General features: G+C 33.8%; 2 protein-coding genes across 2 annotated transcripts; both read right to left on the bottom strand.

The window, feature by feature from the left end:
- Window positions 1-1,307: 1,307 nt before the first annotated feature.
- Window positions 1,308-3,733, bottom strand: LOC132734961 (uncharacterized). The gene is made up of 3 exons (XM_060721861.1): window positions 3,607-3,733; window positions 3,156-3,281; window positions 1,308-1,438 (listed from the first exon to the last, which is right to left on the bottom strand). Exons 1-3 carry the CDS (start codon window positions 3,683-3,685, stop codon window positions 1,410-1,412), a joined length of 234 nt encoding a protein of 77 aa, XP_060577844.1. The 5' UTR covers window positions 3,686-3,733; the 3' UTR covers window positions 1,308-1,409.
- A 3,986-nt stretch (window positions 3,734-7,719) lies between these two features.
- LOC132734957 (uncharacterized) lies at window positions 7,720-23,420 on the bottom strand. Its single transcript, XM_060721856.1, has 3 exons — window positions 23,136-23,420; window positions 18,115-18,173; window positions 7,720-9,675 (listed from the first exon to the last, which is right to left on the bottom strand). The coding sequence occupies exons 1-3, from the start codon at window positions 23,278-23,280 to the stop codon at window positions 9,268-9,270; spliced, it is 612 nt and encodes a 203-aa protein (XP_060577839.1). The 5' UTR covers window positions 23,281-23,420; the 3' UTR covers window positions 7,720-9,267.
- Window positions 23,421-24,646: the final 1,226 nt, after the last annotated feature.

Raw genomic sequence — 24,646 nt, 5'->3', positions numbered from 1 at the left:
TTATGTTAAAGTTTTTGTAATTCCTCAAATATTTTCAAACTCCATTGACATATGGCTCTGAATCTTTGCACACTTGTTCACCATCATGACCCCAACATGTAGACAGGAGGAGGTAACTCTATCAAGCATTTTGGCAGAATTATGCCCCTTTTTCGACTTAGAATTTAAGTTAAAGTTTTTGTAATACCTCAAATATTTTCAAGGTCCATTGACATATGGCTTTGAAACTTTGCACACTTGTTCACCATCATGACCCCAACATGTAGACAGGAGGAGGTAACTCTATCAAGCATTTTGACAGAATTATGCCCCTTTTTCGACTTAGAATTTATGTTTAAGTTTTTGTTAAATAAGAAAACCAGCATAAACTACATATTGACATGAAATTAGTTTTAAGTCATATTAAGCAAAAAATAGAAAATACAATTTTTTATATAAACAAAATATATTAAAATGAAGAATTATAATCTACAAAATTAATAAAATATTTTGGAATTCATGCCATCAGGAATAATTGTACCTAGCTTATACATCCATGAAGTTTCTTTTGATAATCTGTGGATGGAGGAAGGGGGCTACAGGTAGGGGATAATCGTCTTATCCCTGTGGCGGACAGTGCATGTCTGCACTGGTCACGTGGGTACATTCTTTCAACGCCAAAAGTCAATAGGTTAAAGATATGATTTGTCACATTTCTTTTGTCACATACTTTCTTATGTTCTTCATTTTCACTGTATCGTCTAACTAAACAGTTTCACCAACACTTACACCGAGTTTTCAAACGAGGCTAAACAATTTATTCTTACTAAAAAGATTATCAAACAACATATTTTCACAACAATGAAAAGTAATAAGCAGTATTGATTCACATTGTGTATATTACATGTATTACAATATATAAAAATATATAAAGTCAATGAATGTTTCATGGTTCAGACGGCCGACTGTATTCTTTACTGAAAGAAAAAGTGAGAAACAAATAAACATTATTCAGTCAAGAATTTTAAACTTACATATATATGAAATGTATTTTGCAGCGAAACTGTTTACAAAAATAACTTCAAACACTAAATTGTTTAGCTGATAAGTAAGCATTTATAAAATAAAATTTCTTGATCAATTTACTAATACATTTGTAAGCACTCACCGATACATAAGGCAATATATTATATTATAATGTTATCTTGTACTAATGCATTTAAAGTATATCCTATGACATGCATATATTTATTAATTCAACTTAAAATGCATATAAGTTTAGTGTTCTACGTTTCTAGGTAATTCCGTTTGACTATAGAGGAAGAACTGACCATGGTGTCACGATATATTTGAGTGCTTTAATTTTATTTTATAAATTAATTTACCTGTAAGCAATGATGTAAAATGAGGTGTAATTCTAAACGCACTGCTTATTTGCTGAACATGGTTTTCACAAAGTCTGAAAAAACAAACGGAAAATGCCTTGTTATGCTATAACATCATATCTATTACAGCATAGAAGAAAATGCCAAGTGCAGGTTAGTGTTCGGTCAAGAACGGTGCATCCTGAATTATTGACATAAGTGTTTGAAATAATTTAGTTTTAGACAAGAGTTTTCAGTTAATAGTCAAGACTTCATAGTTCATATATAATATAATTTAGTTGATAGACAAGACTAGATTACATAATTTAATCAAAGCACAGAAGGCGCTGAATTTGTTTGGGTCTCAGAATGTCAGAAAGGTGAAGGTTGTGAGATTATAAACCAATTTGTTTTTGTATAGTGCCACCAGTGCTTTCCTTCGTTTTAATTGTAGTTAATTGGCTTTGAGACTAATTGCAACACTGATATTCAATTCAATGTTTATTTGATTTAAACAATTTGAAAATAAAAAGAGTTGCCTTCCTGGATTTGAACTCCAGACCCTTCGGCCACGGTGAAGTTATACGTAAAAGGCCTGAAGAAAACCATATTATTCTAAATAAGGGTTTGTAACCCTTATTATTTCGACGCTAACTGTTGTTTAACACAGATGTAAATAATCATGGAGCTTATTACAAGCATGTATATCTATAAAGGATAAAACAATATTAGAAATATTCTACCATTCGGGAATTATTTTGCTTGAAAATTAATGCGCCTGTCATTTGACCATCTTTACGCAGTGATCTTCCCTGATTTTTTTGGCGTTAGTGTACATATAAAGGGAAGTAACCGCTTCAAAAAAGCGGCCTACTTTCAGCATTTGCAATTAAGAGCATCAGACTCTGAAATTCCTACCATTATTTGTTTGGTCTGACGACCCAAACAAATAAAAACGAGACGAGTGGTTTATATACAAGGTTTGATACTTAATAGACAAGATTTTTGAACAAGACTAAATAGTTTATTGACAAGGTTTTTTTTGAAAGGATTTATAGTTAATACACAAGACTAGACATGACTAACAAGACGAGACAAGACTAGACATGACCTGACTAAACTAGATATGACATGACTTATTAGACTAGATATGACATGACTAGACTAGATATGACTACCAAGACTAGAAAAGACTAGACATGACTGACAAGACTAGAAATGTCTAACAAGACTAGACATGACTAACGAGACTTGACAAGACTAGACATTACTGCCAAACATGACTGACAAGACTAGACATGGTATGCCTAGACAAAACATGACTGACATGACAAGACTAGACATCACAAGACTGACAAGACTAGTCATGACTGACAATGCTATACATGACTGACAAGACTAGACTAGACACGACTGACAAGACAAGACATGGCTGATAAGACTAGTCATGACTGACAAGATTAGACATTACTACCAAGACTAGACATGATTGTTAAGACAAGACATGACTAACAAGCCTTGACATGATTGACAAGTCTTGACATGATTGACAAGACATGACTGACAATATAAGACTTACAAGACTAGACATGACTGACAAGACTTGACATGATTGACAAGACAAGACATAATTGACAAGACAAGGCATGACTGACAAGACAAGACATGACTGACAAGACTAGACATGAATGACAAGACATGAATGACAAGACAAGATTGACAAGACAATACATAACTGACAAGACCAGGCATGACTGACAAGACATTACTGACAAGACTAGACATGACCGACAAGACTATAGATGTACGTACCGCTATAACTAACCATACCACTGTTATCACTGTCTGCTTCTCGAATCATCTCATCTACCTCCTCGTCTGTTAATTTTTCTCCCATGTTTGTCATGACATGACGTAACTCTGCCGAACTTATGTTACCTTTATAAAAATATACAAAAATTTTGACATACATGTATCTTTATTCTGTAACATGAAACCATCTGAGTAGATGTATCGACATTCTTAGAGGTTGGAGAGAAGAAAATAGTCCGGGAAGAGGATGGAGAGAAGTAAATCGACCAGATAAGCTAATAGTCCAGATAGAGAGAAGTAAATGGAACTTGTGAAAATCTAGGACTTTTTCAGACTTTCATGAATTCCTCTGGTATACCACAGACATTCTCTGACATGACATTTAAAGTCCGTGGGTATATAACATGCACCTTAAGAGAAATGATACCATTTAGTGGCAATAAATATGTACCTTGGCCTTCCTTGTCAAATACCCGGAAGGCTTCCAGTAGATCGTCCTCGGTTTCTTGGTCTTTCATTTTTGTAGCCATTAACTGTAGAAAACTGTTAAAATCTACCGCTGTAATTATATATATTTCACGTTATTAATTTCCATATTTAATCCATACAGTCTGATCTATATAACCTGCCAAGTTACCTTCATTTTTAGTTAATTCTAAGTGAAACACAAACGATTGTTCATGAGCCATTGAATGTCTTACAATTGAAAAGCGCAATAACTGTCTTGTTGGTATTTAGCATGGTAAGATATTATGTAATTTTGGTTTAATTTAAAAAGTTATTCAAAATTATTTTTTTCAGTTTGACAAAATATTGCATTATATCCACAATCAATGCATATTGCTGCCTTAAACACTGAATACTATTAAAGTGAACTGGGTCTTTAATACCATAAATAATTATGTTGATAGGATTCAGTATCATACATGAAAACAAAGATATTTATAATTATGGATGTTATTGGAAAGTTATAATAAGGGTTTGGATATTCTATCATAAACTGTAGATAAAAAAGTAAACATTTAACTTCCTGTCAGTTCATTTTTTTTTCCCCCCCTTCTGCTATGGAAGGTTTTTTGACCGATCCCCTCATCCTGTGCCAGCTCCTTAAGTCTATCGCCCCTTCTCCTCCTTGCCCAAAACACAAAAGTTTCCCTTAAACTCTGGAATCGATAATCACACTTCGATACAAATAATCATATTTTGATATACGTTCTAACTGTATCTTTCCCCAGGTGCTCAAAAATGACTTTCCCATTCCTTTCATCGTTTTCACTATAATTCTATATTCCCTTTTCGAATTTACAAGAGATCCATACTATTTCTATTGTGATTACAACAATTCCATACAGTTCATAACTGGGGCACTTTTCTCTTAACCATGTTAATATATTATAAGTTCCATATTCTCTTTACCGTGTTTAGATTTACGAATTTAGTATTCAATTAGTTCCGTAATCTCTGAACAGTGTTATATTATTTGTACCGTATTTATAAGAGTTCCATATTCTCTTTACCGTATTTATAAGAGTTCCATATTCTCTTTACCGTATTTATAAGAATTCCATATTCTCTTTACCGTATTTATAAGAAAACCATATTCTCTTTACCGTATTTGATTCTTTGCACCTTATTTAATAAGCTTCTGTTTTCTCTTAACCGCGTTTCTTAAAGTTTCGTAATCCCTTTACCGTGATTGTATGATTTCCATACTTTCTTCAAATAAGAGTTCAAACGTTTCTTTACCGAGTCAATCAAAGTTCCATTTTCTCTTTACCATATTTGTAAGAGTTCATTACTCTCTTTATTGTTTTCATAAGAGTTCCGTTTTATTATTTTTTCGATGTCTTAAAGAATGCATTATTGTATTTATCGTGTTAAAAGTTTTCATAGCGAGTTCATGACAATTACGTTTTCTTTATACAGTGTTTATTAAGAGTATTATATTCTGAAATTACCGTGGTTATAAGAGTTCAAAATTTTCTTTAGGAGTTACAGGTCTAAAGAGCGCTATACACTTTGTATACTTATATTCTTTTCATCGCGATTTACCTAGAAGTTATGCACCTACATTGTACATATAGTAACGGTAACTATAATTAATTGTAATCAGTTATGATTATATAATTACGATTACAACTCCTTGTATAACATTGTATAGTTACCATCGCTTACAACCCCATCCCCCAAGTAACATTAATACTAAATATTCATTTCATATAGGCATATTGTGCCTTTAATGTAAGTCTGACATTTAGGCTTACACTTTAAAAAGTAACCTAGTTCATTAGAATGTCACATCTGAAATTAAAATCCGAGAAAATATAACTTTACAGCGAAAAATTATTAAATATTTTAGATATAAAGTGTGATTCTTGTGCTAAAACATGGACAGATGAGTTTAGAAAGTAGAATTTGTGGATACATACCGGCGATTTGTTCCTCCGTGAAACTGTCAGCCTTAGATACCAAAAGAAAAATGACATTCAAATGACATATGGAAAATTATTCAAATATTCAATGATACTTTGCATGTATGCACATGATCTTCAAACCTCTATTTATAAATGTAATTTAGGATTCTCAAAGTTAACAGGCTAAAATAATTTATGTATAATATATCATCATTTAAGAACTAATTCTTATTTAATGTAATTTATATTCAAAGAAAAAAACACACATTTATAACTGCAAATCTCACCATTTCTTTTTAATATCCTACACAAAAATTCTTTACACACTCATGTCAATTGAATTTAAAAATTAGACAAAAACTATTTGATTGTAAAATACTTCTTTGTTTAAATGGGCACGGACTTGATTTAATTTGATGAGATACGCTCTTTGTGTTGACTATAAAGACATTGTATATTTCAACTATCATGTTTGATCTGATACCTTGAATAGATCGGTAACAATCATCCAAACTAGTCTAGTATCTCGGACCAATATAACTGTACGAGTTACTCCCCTTTAATCGTAACTCGATTAATATATTTAAAGAGTTTGAAATATTCACCTCGCTCTGCGACATGCTAATTAATATTTTGTTGTTGTCATTATACACGAAATCTATTATCATGTAGTTTTTGTACTTGTGCAATTATTGTCATTACAGTCACACTATCGTATACATATTTAATATTTTCATTAACATAAATAATTGTTCCTGACACGTGCTTTTAGAACGGTCATTAATGGCGGGGACCATAACCACCGGTAAGTCGGCTATACAAGAGTTTTATTAAATTTAGGTATATTTCATTTTAAATACAGGAATTATAATGAAGGCTGTGTAAGCTTATGACTTTTATACAACTATACATAACGTCGCTAGGACACGGATGCCCACCCGTACATTCTACTGTTGTGTTAGTCTATGGACGGACAGTATGATAGCAGGACTGTGTGACGGAAAGACAAGAATCTATATATCGTGGGCTTTTAAGCCTAATATGATTGAAATAAAACTATCTATCTATATGCATCCACACCCTTAAGTAGTGGGGTATAATAAGATACGTTGAAAAGCTGTCACAACTACACATACATGTACACTTCCATACAATAAATATGAATATAGACACAGAAATAATAATATAAACTATTTTGTGTACTAAATTTATATCGTGTATCGAATATTTAACCCTTCAAAAATAGGAAATAACCTAGCTTAAAGGTTGAAAATATCTACTGATAATTTTTGAAATATTTTAACGACTAAATGAACAAACAAAGCGAGTGTTAGTGAACACCAAGGATTTTCATTGTTAAATAGTTTTGAGTGCAATTTCACACTGACATTAGAAATGAATGATTCTACATCAGCGACATGTATGCCTAGTGTTTTGAGCGTTTCTGAGAACTTTACTAAGCTATTATTAATAAATATTTTATTAAAGATATATCTACCTCTCGACTTGTAACCTGTTTATTACTATTTTTACAAAATTTATAGTGTTGATCTAGACGGAATTTGGTAGGCCAATCTTGTTATACTACATGTTTGTAACTCACTTTTCATATAGGATAATCGTGACGCTTATATAAACGACAGATGACAGTTATTGAAGTCAGTTCTTCTTTTTCTCTAATAAAGGAAGTTTGCTGTATTACAAAATTCGTATTAACAATTCTTGTAGTTTATATGACCGTATATAAACAGTTGTTTGTAATAAAAGTCCTCGTCTAGCGACTCTGGTTATATATAATGTTTATAATACTGCACGTCTGTAATGTCGGCTTTCAGTAGATAATTGTAATGGTTATATATATATATATACCTTTTCGATTTTCCTCAATGTGATTCTGCAGTATTATAAATTCGTTGTAAAATTGGAATGTTATGTAGATGTGTAAAACGGTTGTTTGCAATATAACACTAGCCTCGTGACTCGGGTTATAAAACCTAACAATCGTTTGTACCGAACTATATAACCCTGTCAGACATCTTTATATCTAATGATATACTTCCTCTGTTGTTATAAACTTATAGTCAGTAATGTACACTGGTACAAAGTTCACTCATCAGTAAAACACAATGTACTTTATTATAAACAACTCATTTCATTATTTTATCATTTATTTTCATAGGAAATAAACTTCCTGAATGTAGGCCTACCAGGAAACCATGACAGTTCCCCTTATTTATACATCAAGTTATAATATACATGTAGCTTTTAGCAACAGGTCATACATGTACTACCAAACTGTCCTCTTAAATTGTATATGACAAAATGTGTATACAGTTAACACATGTAAACTTCGCTAAATCGTCTTTTATATTTCATTTACAATGTATATAATTATGGTAAAATAATTTATATTGAATAAAAGTAATTAGAGATGTTAGAGATGTTAACTGAACGTTCGAAAAAAAGGATAATAACTAAAAACTTATCCATATGATACAGATGCCCCCATATTTTACTATTTTGTCAATTTACCGACGGACAGCGTGATAGTGTGAAGGATAAAGGGTAAATCCATATGTTCCGCCGTCTAGTGGGGGAATTAGGGAAGAATTCATTCATCATGTATTGTATCTACGTTTAAATTCCAGTTTTGTTTATACATGTCTCCCTATTTTAACAAGTTTTGCTCTGTAAAATTGGTTAAATCTAAACTTTTAAACATTTCAATGAATCAATATATATAAATCAATATAAATATTTACATATCAAATTAAGATATAGCTCAATTATACATTAAATAACTATTGAATTTAAGTTAAATTTTTCCATCAAAAGAAGTAATTTCAAGTGTCTAATTCAAATGTAGATTAATTTGTTATAAACTATCAGGCACCTCTTTTAGACAAAATCGCTTATAGTCGTTGCTATATACAGTAAATAATATAAATCTGTATTTACAAAATATGCTTTTATAATGACCTCAATTGAACAATTTAGAAAAATATCTGTTTTCTAAATTGATATAAAATATATATAAATGTTTACATTGGCAAAATATAACAAAGGAATGTATACATATATGTAAGCAATAAAAATCGCTGCAGGGGTCTTGTACAGCTGTCCGACATTTCAGATTTACTGTAAAAACATGCAATATTTTTGTGTAAGTAAAAGGCTGTGTTGCTAATGATATCCCTTTAGACTGTTAACAATGATGTAACACAAAACCATTAAAGATTGTTGTTGGTGGCCGGCGGGTGGTAATTATCACGTCTGCGGTCAGTCACATTGGAACACCTCGCCAATGACCCATAACGAAGTTTGACAGTTACCATTGACTGGGTTTTCCATCGGGTGTTCAGTATCATTCTGTATCTATTAAAATATAAACATTAGTGTACTATTGTTTCAAACGGAACTGATTTTAGCTTGATATTTACTTGACTTACAGTCACATAAATTATATTTTGGTAAGGCTATACACATGTTAAATATGAAAACTGATTTTCCGTGATATATACATATAACCAAATCATCATATGTTAAAATTCTATTATATGTTTTTCCTTTTCGAACACTGTGAATTGCACATACAAGCTTCAACTTTATGATTCTGTAACGCTGATTGTAACATTATATAGTTTCTTATTTAACTATCACTGTAGCAGAGATCATAAATATACAAAGTTGAATTTCGCTCATAAAATTACACATTTTCGTCTCCCTCGTCTAGGAGCTCGTCTCTTAATTTTTGGCGACAAAACGGCCAACATTGCCTCATCAAAAACGTCCTTGAGACCCTGCTGAGTTAAAGAACTACATTCTACATAACAGTCTGCATTAACTTTCTTAGCTAATTTAGCACCTTCCTCGGGAGTTACTGGTTTTAATCTACGTTTTTGAAGTTTTTGCCGCACTTTTTCATCATCTCGAAGATCTGTCTGAGTTCCCACTATGAGAAAAGCGGAAGTAGGCGAATTATTCCGCACTTCCGGTAGCCATTTCATTTCCAAATTTTTCATAGTGTCGGGCATAACAACAGAGTAACATAAAAGGAACACATGTGTGCCTGGGTATGATAGGAGACGTAAACCCTCGTATTCTTCCTGAAAAATACAAATAATTTCTTGAACAATTAATTCAACGCACGCTTAAAAGGTGTTCGCACAAGTCTACGAATGATTTGAATTCCTTATTGTGTTATATTGTAAAGTAAGTCAGTAGCTTTTAGAAAATTATGCATATTTTATTACAGATATAACTTCAACATGACGTTTTACCTACTTAATTTGAATAATCTTTACATGCACCAAACTTACATCTATATGTTTATACTGATCGTTATTCTATTTTAAATCTCAAGTATTTTTACAGAAGACAGCAGCTGATAAAATTATTTTTGATACATTGAATAGTCTTATATTGCAGACATAACAGAAAACAAAAGCTGCAGGCCATACTGCGCCACGACTACTCTCATGTTTATAGTAAAACAATACACTAAAACAAGAACTGTCGGAGGAGAGTAACGCTCAACTATTCGAAAAGTTATCACACGGGTGTTTCATTGAGTATAATAATGCTTACCTATATGAATACATAAAATTGTCCGAAAAGGTACAAAGGCTTGTTATTATGATGTTTCATCGAGTATTCACTGCTTTATTATTTTGAATGCATAAACTTGTTCCAAAAAGGCACAAACCCTTCAGTAGTTATGGAGATACCAGCTTACAAACAAAATCTTTACCAAGAATTTCTAAGCCCAAAAGGGGGCATAATTATGCCCCCCAAAAAAAACAAATCAGAGTAATGGGACTTGTGCCAATCATGTTTGATAAGCAACAACTTAACCAAGAATTTTTAAGTTGAAAAAGGGGCATAAATATGCAAAAAAAGCAATCAGAGTTATGGGACTTGTGCCAATCATGTTAGATTATCACAGAGAACAAGTGTGTGAAGTTTCAATCCATTCCCTTCAGTAGTTATGGAGATACCAGGTTACAGACAAAAACTTAACCAAGAATTTTTAAGTCAAAAAAGGGGCATAAATATGCAAACAAGAAGCGCCGCAATGCGACGAAAACCAGGTTTTCAACGACCAAATTTTGATGTGACAGCAATCAATAGGTCAAAGTACACTGAAGTTAATGAGTAGAAGCTGAAAATTCTATTGTAAGCAAATGACCTTGAACTTGCTCCCAGATATCAAAGTAGCAATCCAAAGCTGCCACTCAGCAAGTTTATTGTCAAAAGGTCAAAGCAAACTCAAGTTATAACATGAAAACTAAATACATTAACCTTGATCACAGACACCTGGGTAGCAATCCCAAGCTGCCTCTTTATATAAGCTACCCATTCATAAAGTTTGGTGTCAAAAGGCCAAAGCAAACTCAAGTTATTTAGCGAAAACTGAATTTCTATTTTTAATAACAGTGACCTTGACCTTAATCACAGACACCTGGATAGCAATCCCAAGCTGCCTCTTGATATAAGCTATCCATACACCAAGTTTGGTGTCAATAGGCCAAAGCACACTCAAGTTATTGAGCAGAAAACTGAATTTCTATTTTTAGTAACAGTGACCTTGACTTGATCACAGACACCTGGGTAGCAATCCCAAGCTGCCTTTTGATATAAGCTATCCATACACCAAGTTTGGTGTCAATAGGCCAAAGCAAACTCAAGTAATTGAGCGGAAACTGAATTTCTATTTTTAGTAACAGTGACCTTGACCTTGATCACAGACACCTTGGTAGCAATCCCAAGCTGCCTCTTGATATAAGCTATCCATACACCAAGTTTGGTGTCAATAGGCCAAAGCAAACTCAAGTTATTGAGCGGAAACTGAATTTCTATTTTTAGTAACAGTGACCTTGACCTTGATCACAGACACCTGGGTAGCAATCCCAAGCTGCCTTTTGATATAAGCTATCCATACACCAAGTTAGGTGTCAATAGGCCAAAGCAAACTCAAGTTATAGAGCGGAAACTGAATTTCTATTTTTAGTAACAGTGACCTTGACCTTGATCACAGACACCTGAGTAGCAATCACATGCTGCCTCTTGATATAAGCTATCCATACACCAAGTTTGGTGTCAATAGGCCAAAGCAAACTCAAGTTATTGAGCGGAAACTGAATTTCTATTTTTAGTAACAGTGACCTTGACCTTGATCACAGACACCTGGGTAGCAATCCCAAGCTGCCTCTTGATATAAGCTATCCATACACTAAGTTTGGTGTCAATAGGCCAAAGCAAACTCAAGTTATTGAGCGGAAACTGAATTTCTATTTTTAGTAACAGTGACCTTGACCTTGATCACAGACACCTGGGTAGCAATCCCAAGCTGCCTCTTGATATAAGCTATCCATACACCAAGTTTGGTGTCAATAGGCCAAAGCAAACGAAAGTTATTGAGCGGAAACCAAAAGTTGACGCCCGCCCGCCTGCCCGCCGACTTCGGCATTACAATAACCCGGTTTTCGTTGAAAACCTGGTTAAAAAGCAAAGCAGAGTTATGGAAGTGGTGCCAATCACTTTAGATAATCACAGAGAACAAGTGTGTGAAGTTTCAATCCATTCCATTCAGTTGTGATGAACATACCAGCTTACACGCAAAAACTTAACCAAGAATTTCTAAGTCGAAAAAGGGGCATAATAATGCAAAAAAGCAAATCAGAGTTATGGGACTTGTGCCAATCATGTAAGATAATCACAAAGAACAAGTGTGTGAAGTTTCAATTTATTCCCTTCAGTAATTACATGCAAAAACTTAACCCGAAAAAGGGGCATAATTATGCAAAAAAGCAAATCAGAGTTATGGGACTTGTGCCAATCATGTTAAATAATCACAGAGAACAAGTGTGAAGTTTCAATCCATTCACTTCAGTAATTATGGAGATACCAGCTTACACGCAAAAACTTAACCACAGGGACGCCGACGCCGACAAATGGGTGACTGCATTAGCTCGATTATTCTGCGAAAGGTAGGACGGAGGATATAGATAAACAAGTTCAATTCCGACAATATCGGTGCTAGAGTTACAATACTTTAACATTACCTTTAATTATGATCGAAGGCTTGTGTGCAGTTTCAATCAAATACCGACAATATTTTAGGATATTGATCTTGCATGCAAAACTTCTTAGAATTTCAAGACAACAACTTTAAGTGGTTTCTGAGATATGAAGATGCATGCAAAGCCATAACAGCGCTAAGATGAATCCGACACACCTATGTATAGGTTAGTCTTGCAATTCCTTGAATAGTCGAGTTAAATATGTTATGTTTCACTGTGGATTTTGAGAAAGTTCCAGAAAAAAATCCAAAAGCGATACTGCATAGCAATAAAACTTTGTGTTATGAATGTTTTTATGTATAGCTGAACTATTTTTGGCTCGCTGAGGATATTTCTATATCATGTTTGATTATTATGGAACAAATAGTTGTTAATAGAAACATGCCGCCAAGTGTAAGAATATAAACATACTTGGAATTTCTTGTTACTATTGTAATTTAGTAGAATATTAAAGATCAACAGGAGAAAATTGTCAGATCAATATTTCCCTACAATATTATATATTATTACCCCTCACTTTTTTCGTAATGCTAATTTCCCATAGGCCTCTGGGAGTTATTTTTACTGTTAATGCAGGTGTACCACGTGACTAAGAATTTTGTACTGTTACATACAGTCGGGCATACTTCCTGATCGGGAAACAAGGGGATTCCCCTTCAAGGCTTCCCGATCAGGCAGTAAACGTCAAAATCCTTCCCGATCGGGAAGTTTTTTGGCCTATTTTTACGTAGTTCAGGAAAAATGGCCGCTGCATAATAGTTTTCAACCCACTTCAATATGAACATCACATTTAAGTGCAGAAAAGATACATCTAAAGTCCTACCGAGTCATTTTCTTTTAAAATGCCTAAACCTAAAATTATCTGAAAGTGAATTTGAGTGAAGTTTTACGATTTTACTAAGAAGTAGCGGCTTCCCGTTTTGGAAACACTGTTTCCTGATCAGGCATCTAGCATAATATTCACCATTAAATGTTTTCCGTTTGGGAAGTTTTCTTCTTTAAGTTAGCGCGTTCTATTCTGGAATTATTGCTTGGGACAACACCAACAAATAAAGTTACCTGTGCAACAAATCAACATGTGAGTCATGGTGTGAATGTTTTGAAGTCTGAAGTGTCTAGCAGTTTAGATACAAATGATAGCATCATAGGTGGTGTCTTCTTAAATTTTGTAAAAATGAATATTTGAATATATTCGAATATGGAAAAACGAATATTCGAACATCAATGTAAGTTCTTATTCGTTCCCGGCCCTAGTTATTTTTATTATGCCCCACTTCGAAGAAGAGCGGGTATATTGATTTGCTAATGTCCACACAATATCTGTATGGCTATAAATTGCATGTATACAATTTTATGTTGAAAAAAAAAATGTTATGTTATGTTAATGTTGGTCGGCCAGTCCATTGGTAGACCTCAGTTATTATCTTAAAAACTATTAATCACAGAGTCTTCATATTTTACATACTATTGGTCATAACTATAGTAGATGAAACCTATTGATTTCAGGGTCACTTTGTCAAAGGTCAAGGTCACAGGGACCCTAAATGTCAGAATGGTTTCCGCTCATTATCTTGATAACTATTTCTCACAAAGTCTTAATATTTCCAAATTAATTAGTCATATGTAGTAGATGACACCTATGATTTTGTGGTCACTAGTTCAAAGGTCAAGGTCACAGGGGCCTTAAATGTCGAAATTGGTTTAAGCTCATTATCTTTAAAACTATCTATCACTAAGTCATTATATTTCACATATTAATTGGTCGTAAGTAGTAGATGACCCTATCAATTTTTGGGTCTTTAGGTCAATGGTCAAGGTCACAGGGACCTTAAGTATGTTTGTTTATCCGTCGTTAGACCACATTGTTTCTGCTGATTATCTTAAAAGCTATTTATCAAAAAGGCTTTATATTTCATATATTGATTGGTCATAACTATTAGATAACATACATTGATTTTGGGGTAACTAGCTTAAAGGTCAAGGTTGCAGGTGTTTTAAATTTCGGAATCGTTTCCGCTCATTATCTTGAAAACTATTTATTAGAAAGTCTTTATATTTCACATATTGATTGGTCATAACTAGAAGATGACCCTTTTTGATTTTGGAGTCACTAGGTCAAAGGTCAAGGTCACAGTGACTTGAATGTCAAAATAGTATCCGCACAATATCTTGAAAAGTATTTTTCACAAAGTTTTCCTATTTCATGTGTTGATAAGTCATATGTGGTAAATGACCCTTATTGATTTTGGGGTCACCAGTTTAAAGGTAACAGGTTCCTTAAATGTCAGAATGGTTTGCGTTCATTATTTTGAAAACTATTAACCATTATTTGAGAACTATTTGTCACTAAACCTTTTATATTCCACTTATTGATTGGTTATAATTAGTAGATGACCCCTGTCGATTTTGAGGTCTTTAGGTCAAAGGTCACAAGGACGTTAAATGTCAGAATGGTTTCTACTCATTATCTTCAAAACTACCCGTTATCAAGTTTTTGTGTTTCACATTTTAATTGTTCATAACTAGTAGAGGGCCCCTGTTGATTTTGAGGTCACTAGGTCAGAGGACAAGGTTACAATAACCTTGAATGTTCAAAGTAGATGCTCATAGTTACATTTACATGATAGTATATAATTTATTCCAGCTATTCTCCATTTTGTTTAACTTACTAATGATAGATTTCATTCAATTTCAGCTAGAAAGGGGGGGGGGGCATATATGTCATTATGATATTTCTTGTTTTATTTATTTATTTTATCTTATATTTTATTCATTTTTTAAAATTAAAGTGGCTTAAAGGGTATGTTCTATATCTTACGAAATATTTAAATATTTATTAACAGCAAAATTATGCTGGTTCCATTATTATATGGTTGACTCCTGAAAAAGTAATGTAACATAGAATATCACTGTTATTAAATACAAATGAATCTTGTAAGTAAACAGGAACACAATACTGTTTTGCTATATTAGCCATTCGCGTTTAAGGCAATAAATTACCATATTTATTTCACACAATAATTTTGGAAGTATACTTTTTTAAAATTTTAACAATAATTTTTGCATCAGATATATAGCTTTATACACTTAAGTTTCAGAAATATGACACAGTCACTACAAACACATGTAGTATGCAAACACGTCTTGAGCTATAGCCAAAAAAAAAATTATGTGAGCTCTAGTCAACATTTGAATTATTTGAGCTGCCTGGTAATTGTTTTGAGAAATAACACTCTATGCAATGTTGTTCAACATGTGCTTTACAATCTTAACAGTATGAAACATTTGTATTGTAATGATGATTTTTGTACTGTCCGTCAAGTATAGCTAATGTTTTGATAGGTATTATTACGCCTAACAAGAACATAAGTTTCGCCAGATATATTTTACTCGTCGTGATTGAATTATGTGCCACATGTCTTTAAAAGCTGACCAGGCTTGGCAATTTCTAATCATCAAGGCCAGGAACTACAACAAATATAAGGTACTTCCAGATTGGGAAGCAATGTATCTTAAACTTTTAATGATGAATATTTTGCTAGATGCCTGATCAGGAAGCAATGTTCCCAAAACGGGAAGTGGCTAGTTTTTGGTAAAATCTAAAAACTTTACTTAAGTTCACTTTCAGATTATTTTAATTGTAAACATTTAAAAAGAAAATGACTCGGTAGGATTTTAGATGTATCTTTTCTGAACTAAAATGTAATATTCATACTGAAGTGGATTGAAAATTGTTATGCACCGGCCATTTTTCTTAAACTACGTAAAAAAGGCCTAAAAAACTTCCCGATCGGGAAAGATTTTGACGTTTGTTGCCTGATCGGGAAACCTTGAGGGGAAATCCCCTTGCTTCCCGATCAGGAAGTATGCCCGACTGACATAGGTAACAGTATTTTTTAAGAGGCCACGTGGTCTATTTTCTAAATAAAATGAAATAAAATGGCCGCCATTTTTTTCTCGATTCATTTTTATTTTCGTCGTTAAACCCCGATAAGACATCAATTTCTTCCCTGGAGTATCTATGACACCCATAAAATTTAGTAGTTCGCACCCTGGTGTGCTTTTCGTGTATAAAATATCTTTTTGTTGAATAGTCAAAAATTGAACATCCGTTTTCAACGGAAGTACTTGCAATGTAGATAATTAATTGTCAAACTGGAACATGCAGACGATTTAGCATGCAACAAAGGATTATTTAACAATTTTAATCAGTGAAACGTTACAGAGATGGAGGACAGACATAGGATATCATCGTTATTTTATCAAAAACCATGCTAAGAATATTCTGGAAACAGAAGGATCAGATTTCACAGATCATAACCGTGTAAATGGGTTAGTGTTTTGTTCTCGAAATAAAACCTAGCTTATTGTATGTTTATGATTTGTAGATATCATCACTTGCATAAAGAATAGAAGAAAAAGAAAACTTCTCAAGTAGGCCTAAAGTTCACTTAAAACTTGAAAGGTAAGGACAGTTTAGTTATCATTGCTACTCTTGGTTTATTTGTGTTACAGTTAGATTAAGTTGAACATTTCAGATCATCTCAGTATTTTTGTTCGGGGTAATAAAATAAATAACACATGGGTTTGTAAGTAACAGTAAAAATATCATCCCTCGTAAAATACTGTTACCCTCGGCTGCGCCTCGGGTAACAGTATTTTCCTCGGGATGATATTTTTACTGTTACTCACAAACCCATGTGTTATTTATATACTGTAATTTTACCTCAAGAACATTTACACAATCCATCATTTCAAACATTTTGAATATACAGAGACATTTTCACGAACATCTCACTTTTGTCACCAAAACCATTTTTCAGAAGCTGAACATTTTCTTCAAATAAACTTGCTGAATTTTTAGTAGTTCAAAAAGGGAAATGTTTCCCGAATAAGGGACGGTAACACCACTTGAAACTAGTCAAACTACATATTCGTTTACACTGCTGTCGTCAACTAATGTAAATTTATGTATGTCCTACTTTTGTTTGTAAGGATATGATAATCAGCACATATTATTTCTTTATTTTTCTATCCTATCCTATCCTATCCTATCCTATCCTATCCTATCCTATCCTATCCTATCCTATCTATCTTCTGTGTATATATATTGTGATATTGATGTCTTTCGTTGAGTTTTCTTTTGTATGTTAACTGTAAAATATGCTGGACAACGTGTTAGAACAGAGCACAGTTAAGCTACTGCATCGTTCGCGGACATGTTGTCAAGCAGTTAACCAGTACAAGTTGCTTTCACTTTCGCAAGCAATTGATAACTTCTGTAAATGCCAGAGCCGTAGAAAGGATTACATGCTCAATCACAACGAAAGTGACCTGAACCGTCCGGGAATCGAACCCACGTCGTCAGATTCACAGTTTAACGCTCTATCTATTCGAACCTATACCCGTACCTAACGAAAGAACTGGATACATCTTAAAATTAAAACATCGTTAATTTCTCACCTGTCCAGCAGTATCAAATAGCCCCAGTTGGTAAGATGTTTCCCGTATAGTGACAGTTACTGAAAAAAAATAAAAATAATATGAATTGATAATGAAATTAAAATACGACATGTGTTCATAGGATACGTGACCGTTGTCTGTTTCATGGATTGGTGTTTTCAGCAATGTTATCGTGCATTTTTGAAATTGGACAAAATACCTAAGTGATGAGTATTAATAATATATTTGTTTGTAATGGGTTTTAAAAATAAGACTTATAAGTTGCACTTAATCCAGAGCATATTAGAAATATACTAAGTTCAATACCATACTCGTAATGGCATTGAACTTTGTCATAACAACATGGATCTTGTGTCCAAGCATAGACAAATTTAAAAATAAATATTTAACAATAATCACATGCATATTCGAACAATGATGGCCCTTATATCGCTCATCTGATGACACAGGAAAATAAATATTTGGAGTGTGCCTCGTAGTTTTTGACCGTTGGTGACCCTCATTGAAACTAAACATAGGAAACAATAAAATAATCTTGCTGACACATTCCCACCATATTGGGCTTTAAATACTAGTATTACATTTAAAGTGTTTACAAGTGTTTTTTTTTCTCTCCATATTAAAAATAGTTGAGACTCTGTGGCCTAGTTTTAACCCCAGATGACACACAAACGTACTTGAGCTAGAAATATACAAAACTATTTTTCTGGCCAATTTCCAGGATATTTGGGCTAAAATATAGCCACTAGAATGTTATCTAAGTGTTGGGCTGTGTGACCTAATTTTTGACCCCAAATGACGCACACTCGATCTTGACCTAGTATTATCAAAACAACATTTCTGACCATTTTCCAGATTATTTAGGCTAAAAATGTAACCTCATAGTGTTAACAAAGTTTTAGCATATTTGGGATTTGTGACCTAGTGAGATCTAGTGACCTCAGTAGACTGAAATGTTTTCTCTGGAGTTTTAACAAGGTTTTTCCATATTTGGGCTGTGTGACCTAGTTTTTGACCCCAGATGACCCATATTCAAAATTGAGCTAGAAATTATTAAAACTACTTATCTGGCAAATTACCAAGATATTTAATCTGTAAATCTTACCTCTAGAGTGTTTACAAGGTTTTTCCATATATGGGCAATGTGACCTAGTTATTGACCCTAGATGACTCATATTCTAACTTGATCTAAAAACCATCTTATCCGCCTTTCTGACATTATTTTTCAAGATATTTGGGCAGAAAATGTTTTCTTGCGCTAGAAATCATCTAAACTACATTTCTGACCAATTTTCAGGATATTTGGACCGGAACAGTAGCCTCTAGAGTGTTGACAAGGTCTTTCCATATTTGGACAATGACCTACTTTTTGACTCTATGTCAAACGTTTGCTAAAAATCATCGACAAGTTTCCAGGACATTTGGACAGAAACAGGTCCAAAACAGTATTAGTGCTTACAAGGTTTTTCAATATTTAGATAGTGTGACTAAGTTTTTGACCCCAGATGACCCATATTCAGACATTCTGATCAATTTTGATGACAACTGATGCAAAAATGTGATCACTATAGTGCTAATGAACTAATTGTGGCACGTGAGCTAAATGCCATTAGCAACCTTCAGCTGATTTATATGGAAGCCTGTACGGGGCACCGGAATAAAGAGATACGGACGCGGCACCGGAATAAAGAGATACAGAAGCATGTATGGGGCACCAGAATAAAGAGATACAGAAACGTGTATGGGGCACCGGAATAAAGAGATACAGACACATGTATGGGGAACCGGAATAAAAAGGTACAGAAACATGTATGGGGCACCGGAATAAAGAGACACAAAAGCATGTATGGGGCACCGGAATAAAGAGATACAAAAGCATGTATGGGGCACCGGAATAAAGAGATACGGACGCTGCACCGGAATAAAGAGGTACAGAAACTTGTATGGGGAACCGGAATAAAGAGATACAAAAGCATGTATGGGGAACCGCAATAAAGAGATACAGAAGCGTGTATGGGGCACCGGAATAAAGAGATACAGAAGCCTGTATGGGGCACCGGAATAAAGAGTTACAAAAGCATGTATGGGGCACCGGAATAAAGAGATACAGAAGCATGTATGGGGCACCGGAATAAAGAGATACAAAAGCATGTATGGGGCACCGGAATAAAGAGATACGGACGCTGCACCGGAATAAAGAGGTACAGAAGCTTGTATGGGGAACCTAAATAAAGAGATACAAAAGCATGTATGGGGCACCGGAATAAAGAGATACGGACGCTGCACCGGAATAAAGAGGTACAGAAGCTTGTATGGGGAACCGAAATAAAGAGATACAAAAGAATGTATGGGGCACCGGAATAAAGAGATACAGAAGCTTGTATGGGGCACCGGAATAAAGAGATACAGAAGCATGTATGGGGCACCGGAATAAAGAGATACAAAAGCATGTATGGGGCACCGGAATAAAGAGATACAGAAGCTTGTATGGGGCACCGGAATAAAGAGATACAGAAGCCTGTATGGGGCACCGGAATAAAGAGTTACAAAAGCATGTATGGGGCACCGGAATAAAGAGATACAGAAGCATGTATGGGGCACCGGAATAAAGAGATACAAAAGCATGTATGGGGCACCGGAATAAAGAGATACAGAAGCATGTATGGGGAACCAGAATAAAGAGATACAGAAGCATGTATTGGGTACAAAAATTCTGATGATGTAGTTTCGGTCATCATTCCTGTGCCCCGTGCAGGCGCATTTATCATATAGGTACAACGGGGAAAGCTTAACACTGATAAAATCATATAAACATTGTATAAAATACATGTCATAATAACCCATGATAGTTGATGTTATATTAAAACTTTTATTGTGTGGTCAAGGTTAGCGTTTCAGCCATTGTCTTTCAAGTATATCTATATGTTTTAATAATTACAGTATACATGAACAATGAGCAATTAATGTAAGTTGAAACATTTATAAAATTCCGTTACACTGATCAAAATTTAAGTGACCCGATATTTACATAAGATAACAACTTCCCGTCAAGTGCATGCATACACTACACAACATGACCGCATACAATAAATCTCATTCGTAGTTTGTATAGTTTAGGATTAATCGTTAATCGCCAATCCTATTTTTAAAAAATCAACGGTATTATTTAGTTTAGTGGCGGATATTGTTTAATATATGACTCATTTTTTAACTTCCTGTTGATAGTGATACACTCCTGTTAAATATAAATACGATATGCATATACACCATATATTTACATGAAGAAAATAAAGTAAAAAATTAATCTGTCTCTCACAACATATAAGGAAGTTTTCATTAAAGCTCTTACTCAACATTTTTAGATATATACATGCCACATCAAGTATTATAACGACTGTTATTATTATATTCTAATTTATCTCTTATCTTCCTAACACATTTAGAAAGTATGTTAGTAAGTTGAAATAAACTTTCACTACTGAAGGCATGTATGGAGCCGCATTATGTGTAAGTACATGTATATACATGGTTTATATATCAATTGATCGGTCAGATGATAATTGTATACATATAATTGACCATTACTGTCAATTTTCATATATAAAGGTCACAAATGTAAGCACGCGAGGGAAATACCAAGTTTTTGGACATCAGACTTCGAGAGACGCCTTCGTGACTAATCGTTTATATACATTGACAGAATATGACCCATATTATTTATGAGCTGTGACAAATGATTGTCTGTAATTGCATGATTGTATTTTATGTTATATATTTTGCACGGCGAAACGCTTATTTGCCGACTTTTCTAGCATATTTACACTGCATGTGTATACTTTACGTTTCTTAGGAGTCAAATCTGATAAGATGTGGCGATGGGTTGTTATCTTGTGCTAATTACTTGATAAGAGATGATTAATAATGATAGGTTCAGATAATTGTCCGGGAATAATTATGACATTTGACAAGACACTTCCTTATACTAACACACAGCATCTTTTATGTCTAGGAGGGCACTTGTAACACTTGACACCGTCACATCATATCAAAACAATGAGTTTCAGGTCTTCATCTTCCGCGCACTTATTAAAACTCAAGATAACTGTTTACGTTAAGTGATGTTAACATTCCTCAATTGACAAAGAGACGTTTTATACAAAGAAATTAACATGGCGTTTTCTGAATTGTAACTAATCATAGTATGTATCGAACCTAGGTCGATTAACTATTAATCACCCGACCTTATCACCAGGGCATAAGCATTCATTCACATGCATGTATACCAGAAAACTACCAGTTCATCTCATTTATATTTACATTGGTGTCTAGAACTAGGAATAACGTATGGTTTTCATCCACAAACTGGAAAAGTAACAGACCTCAAAAACATTAACTTCCCCTTCCCTAAATTTTTCAGGGTAGGAGGGTCTATAAAGAAACCTCTAGTTCAACTTTGCATATTACTATTTAAAGATCGAAAAATTGATTTTCTTTTGCATTATGGCAAATATTATTACAACAGATCTAAACATTGTATTGTTGAACATGTGTAATGTGTAAAAGAATAGATCTGTAGATATTCATTCAATTAATTTTTTCAGAAATAAGGAACAATCAAATGGGGAGAAATCAATCAGGACCTTTTAATAGTATCTTTCAAATTACATGTACATGTACTAATTTAAATAGAATGAATTGGGTTTTGTCATGGCAACATTTTACCTGTTTACCGGGAAACGAAAATCTGAACCTACGTCATAGACCTTAGGGTAATCCTGTTTAACTGTCAAACGAAAATCAGACAACAAAGGGAAAATTGCTCAGTTCAACAGTGTTTAACATTTCAATCATTTTCAATATACAGTACACTTGTAGATCTAGAATCTACATAATAAAGCCAAAGTATATAAATTTAGGTTTGATGAACATTTGTTTAAATATCCAGCAGACTTAAACACGAATACACGATGTGTGTTCTTTAGAAAACATGTAACATTTATGCATATTTTAAATCACCTCACCTGCATAATTATCAAATACTGTCGGTACATACTCCGTCGGAAATCTATTAGTTGCATAACTCATCAACATGCAAGTTTTTCCAACAGCCCCGTCACCTACCACAACACATTTTATAAAACGATTTTCATCGTCTTCTCCACTCATTTTGTTAAAAAAAGCGAAAAGTACACTTCTTCGACAACTTTTAAAAATCCGAGGAATATGACAAAAATTAGTGTTATCCCACTAGTTGATAAAGTTATGTGTGTAAACTAGTTGAGCGCAGATATGAATGGTATTCGGTGAAGCATGTATATTGCTTTAGGCTGAATCTAAATTTAGATTTATTGCTAAACCAATCCGTGCGTGTCTATTTATAGCGTCTGGATTTCCCAGGATAATAAAAAAAAGAACAATTTGTCTCATGGTTATTTTCAAAATTGGGAGGTGCTGGCTACAGATTACCCATAATGTCAAAAAGACTCCATATTGTATATATCCCTTTGCCCCCAGCCCCGTGTTGTTATTTATTATCTTTTTCTTTTTAGTCCTGTATATATAAAACTAGTATACTTAATACCACAGGCAATCGGTGCGTGGCTTGGATAGTATACATGTACATGACCACGCCCACTTACTTTTTTATAAATTTTTTTTTTTCACTAATAAAATATTTTTTTATTCAAAATATTTTTAAAATATCTTATTTTCAATAAATCAACAAAGAAAATTTGTTTTTAAAAAATTTCATCCATATATACTATTAATATAGTAAAGGTAGAAAGGTTCGCCAGCGGACCTACCACCAGGCCTTATGTTACCTCCCAGATCTTTGTTAATTGTCAACCAATTTTCACCAAATAAAGTGCAATCTACGCAGAAATGATTTTATTTTGAAAAATGTACAATATTAGAACAGTTGGTACGACAAAAGATGGAATTTTAAAGCAAAAATGCACTTTTTGTCTAGGTCGGCCATCGCATGACCGAGCCGAAAGTAGACGATTTTGAACATAAATCGATCTTTTTCTTAATAACAAACTAATGTCAGTGCATGCAAACAGTTGAAATAGAAAAGGCAGCTATAAAACTATCGCTTACCGGTCCAAAGTTAATCCAAAACGTCTGCAGGTACGCACTTTCAGTAGTTATTTGCACTAACTTTTTAAATTTCCCGACATTGTACATGTATACAAATTCTGATCCGGATATTCAAGGTACGCATGCTCGGTTCCCGCTGGTACCCAGCTTCGCTCAATTTTTATGATGCGAAAAGGGGTACGCATCAGATACATCCGGGTCAGCATTTGTATACATGTAATGTCAGGGAATTTTAAAAGTTAGTGCAAATAACTACTGAAAGTGCGTACCTGCAGACGTTTTGGATTAACTTTGGACCGGTAAGCGATAGTTTTATAGCTGCCTTTTCTATTCCAACTGTTTGCATGCACTGACATTAGTTTGTTATTAAGAAAAAGATCGATTTATGTTCAAAATCGTCTACTTTCGGCTCGGTCATGCGATGGCCGAC

Source organism: Ruditapes philippinarum, unplaced genomic scaffold, assembly GCF_026571515.1.
Source record: "Ruditapes philippinarum isolate M1 unplaced genomic scaffold, ASM2657151v2 ctg150_1_1_1_1, whole genome shotgun sequence".
In the NCBI taxonomy this organism is placed as follows: Eukaryota; Metazoa; Mollusca; class Bivalvia; order Venerida; family Veneridae; genus Ruditapes; species Ruditapes philippinarum.
The sequence above is the reverse complement of the archived record's forward strand: the minus strand, read 5'-3'. Positions and strand labels throughout refer to the sequence as shown.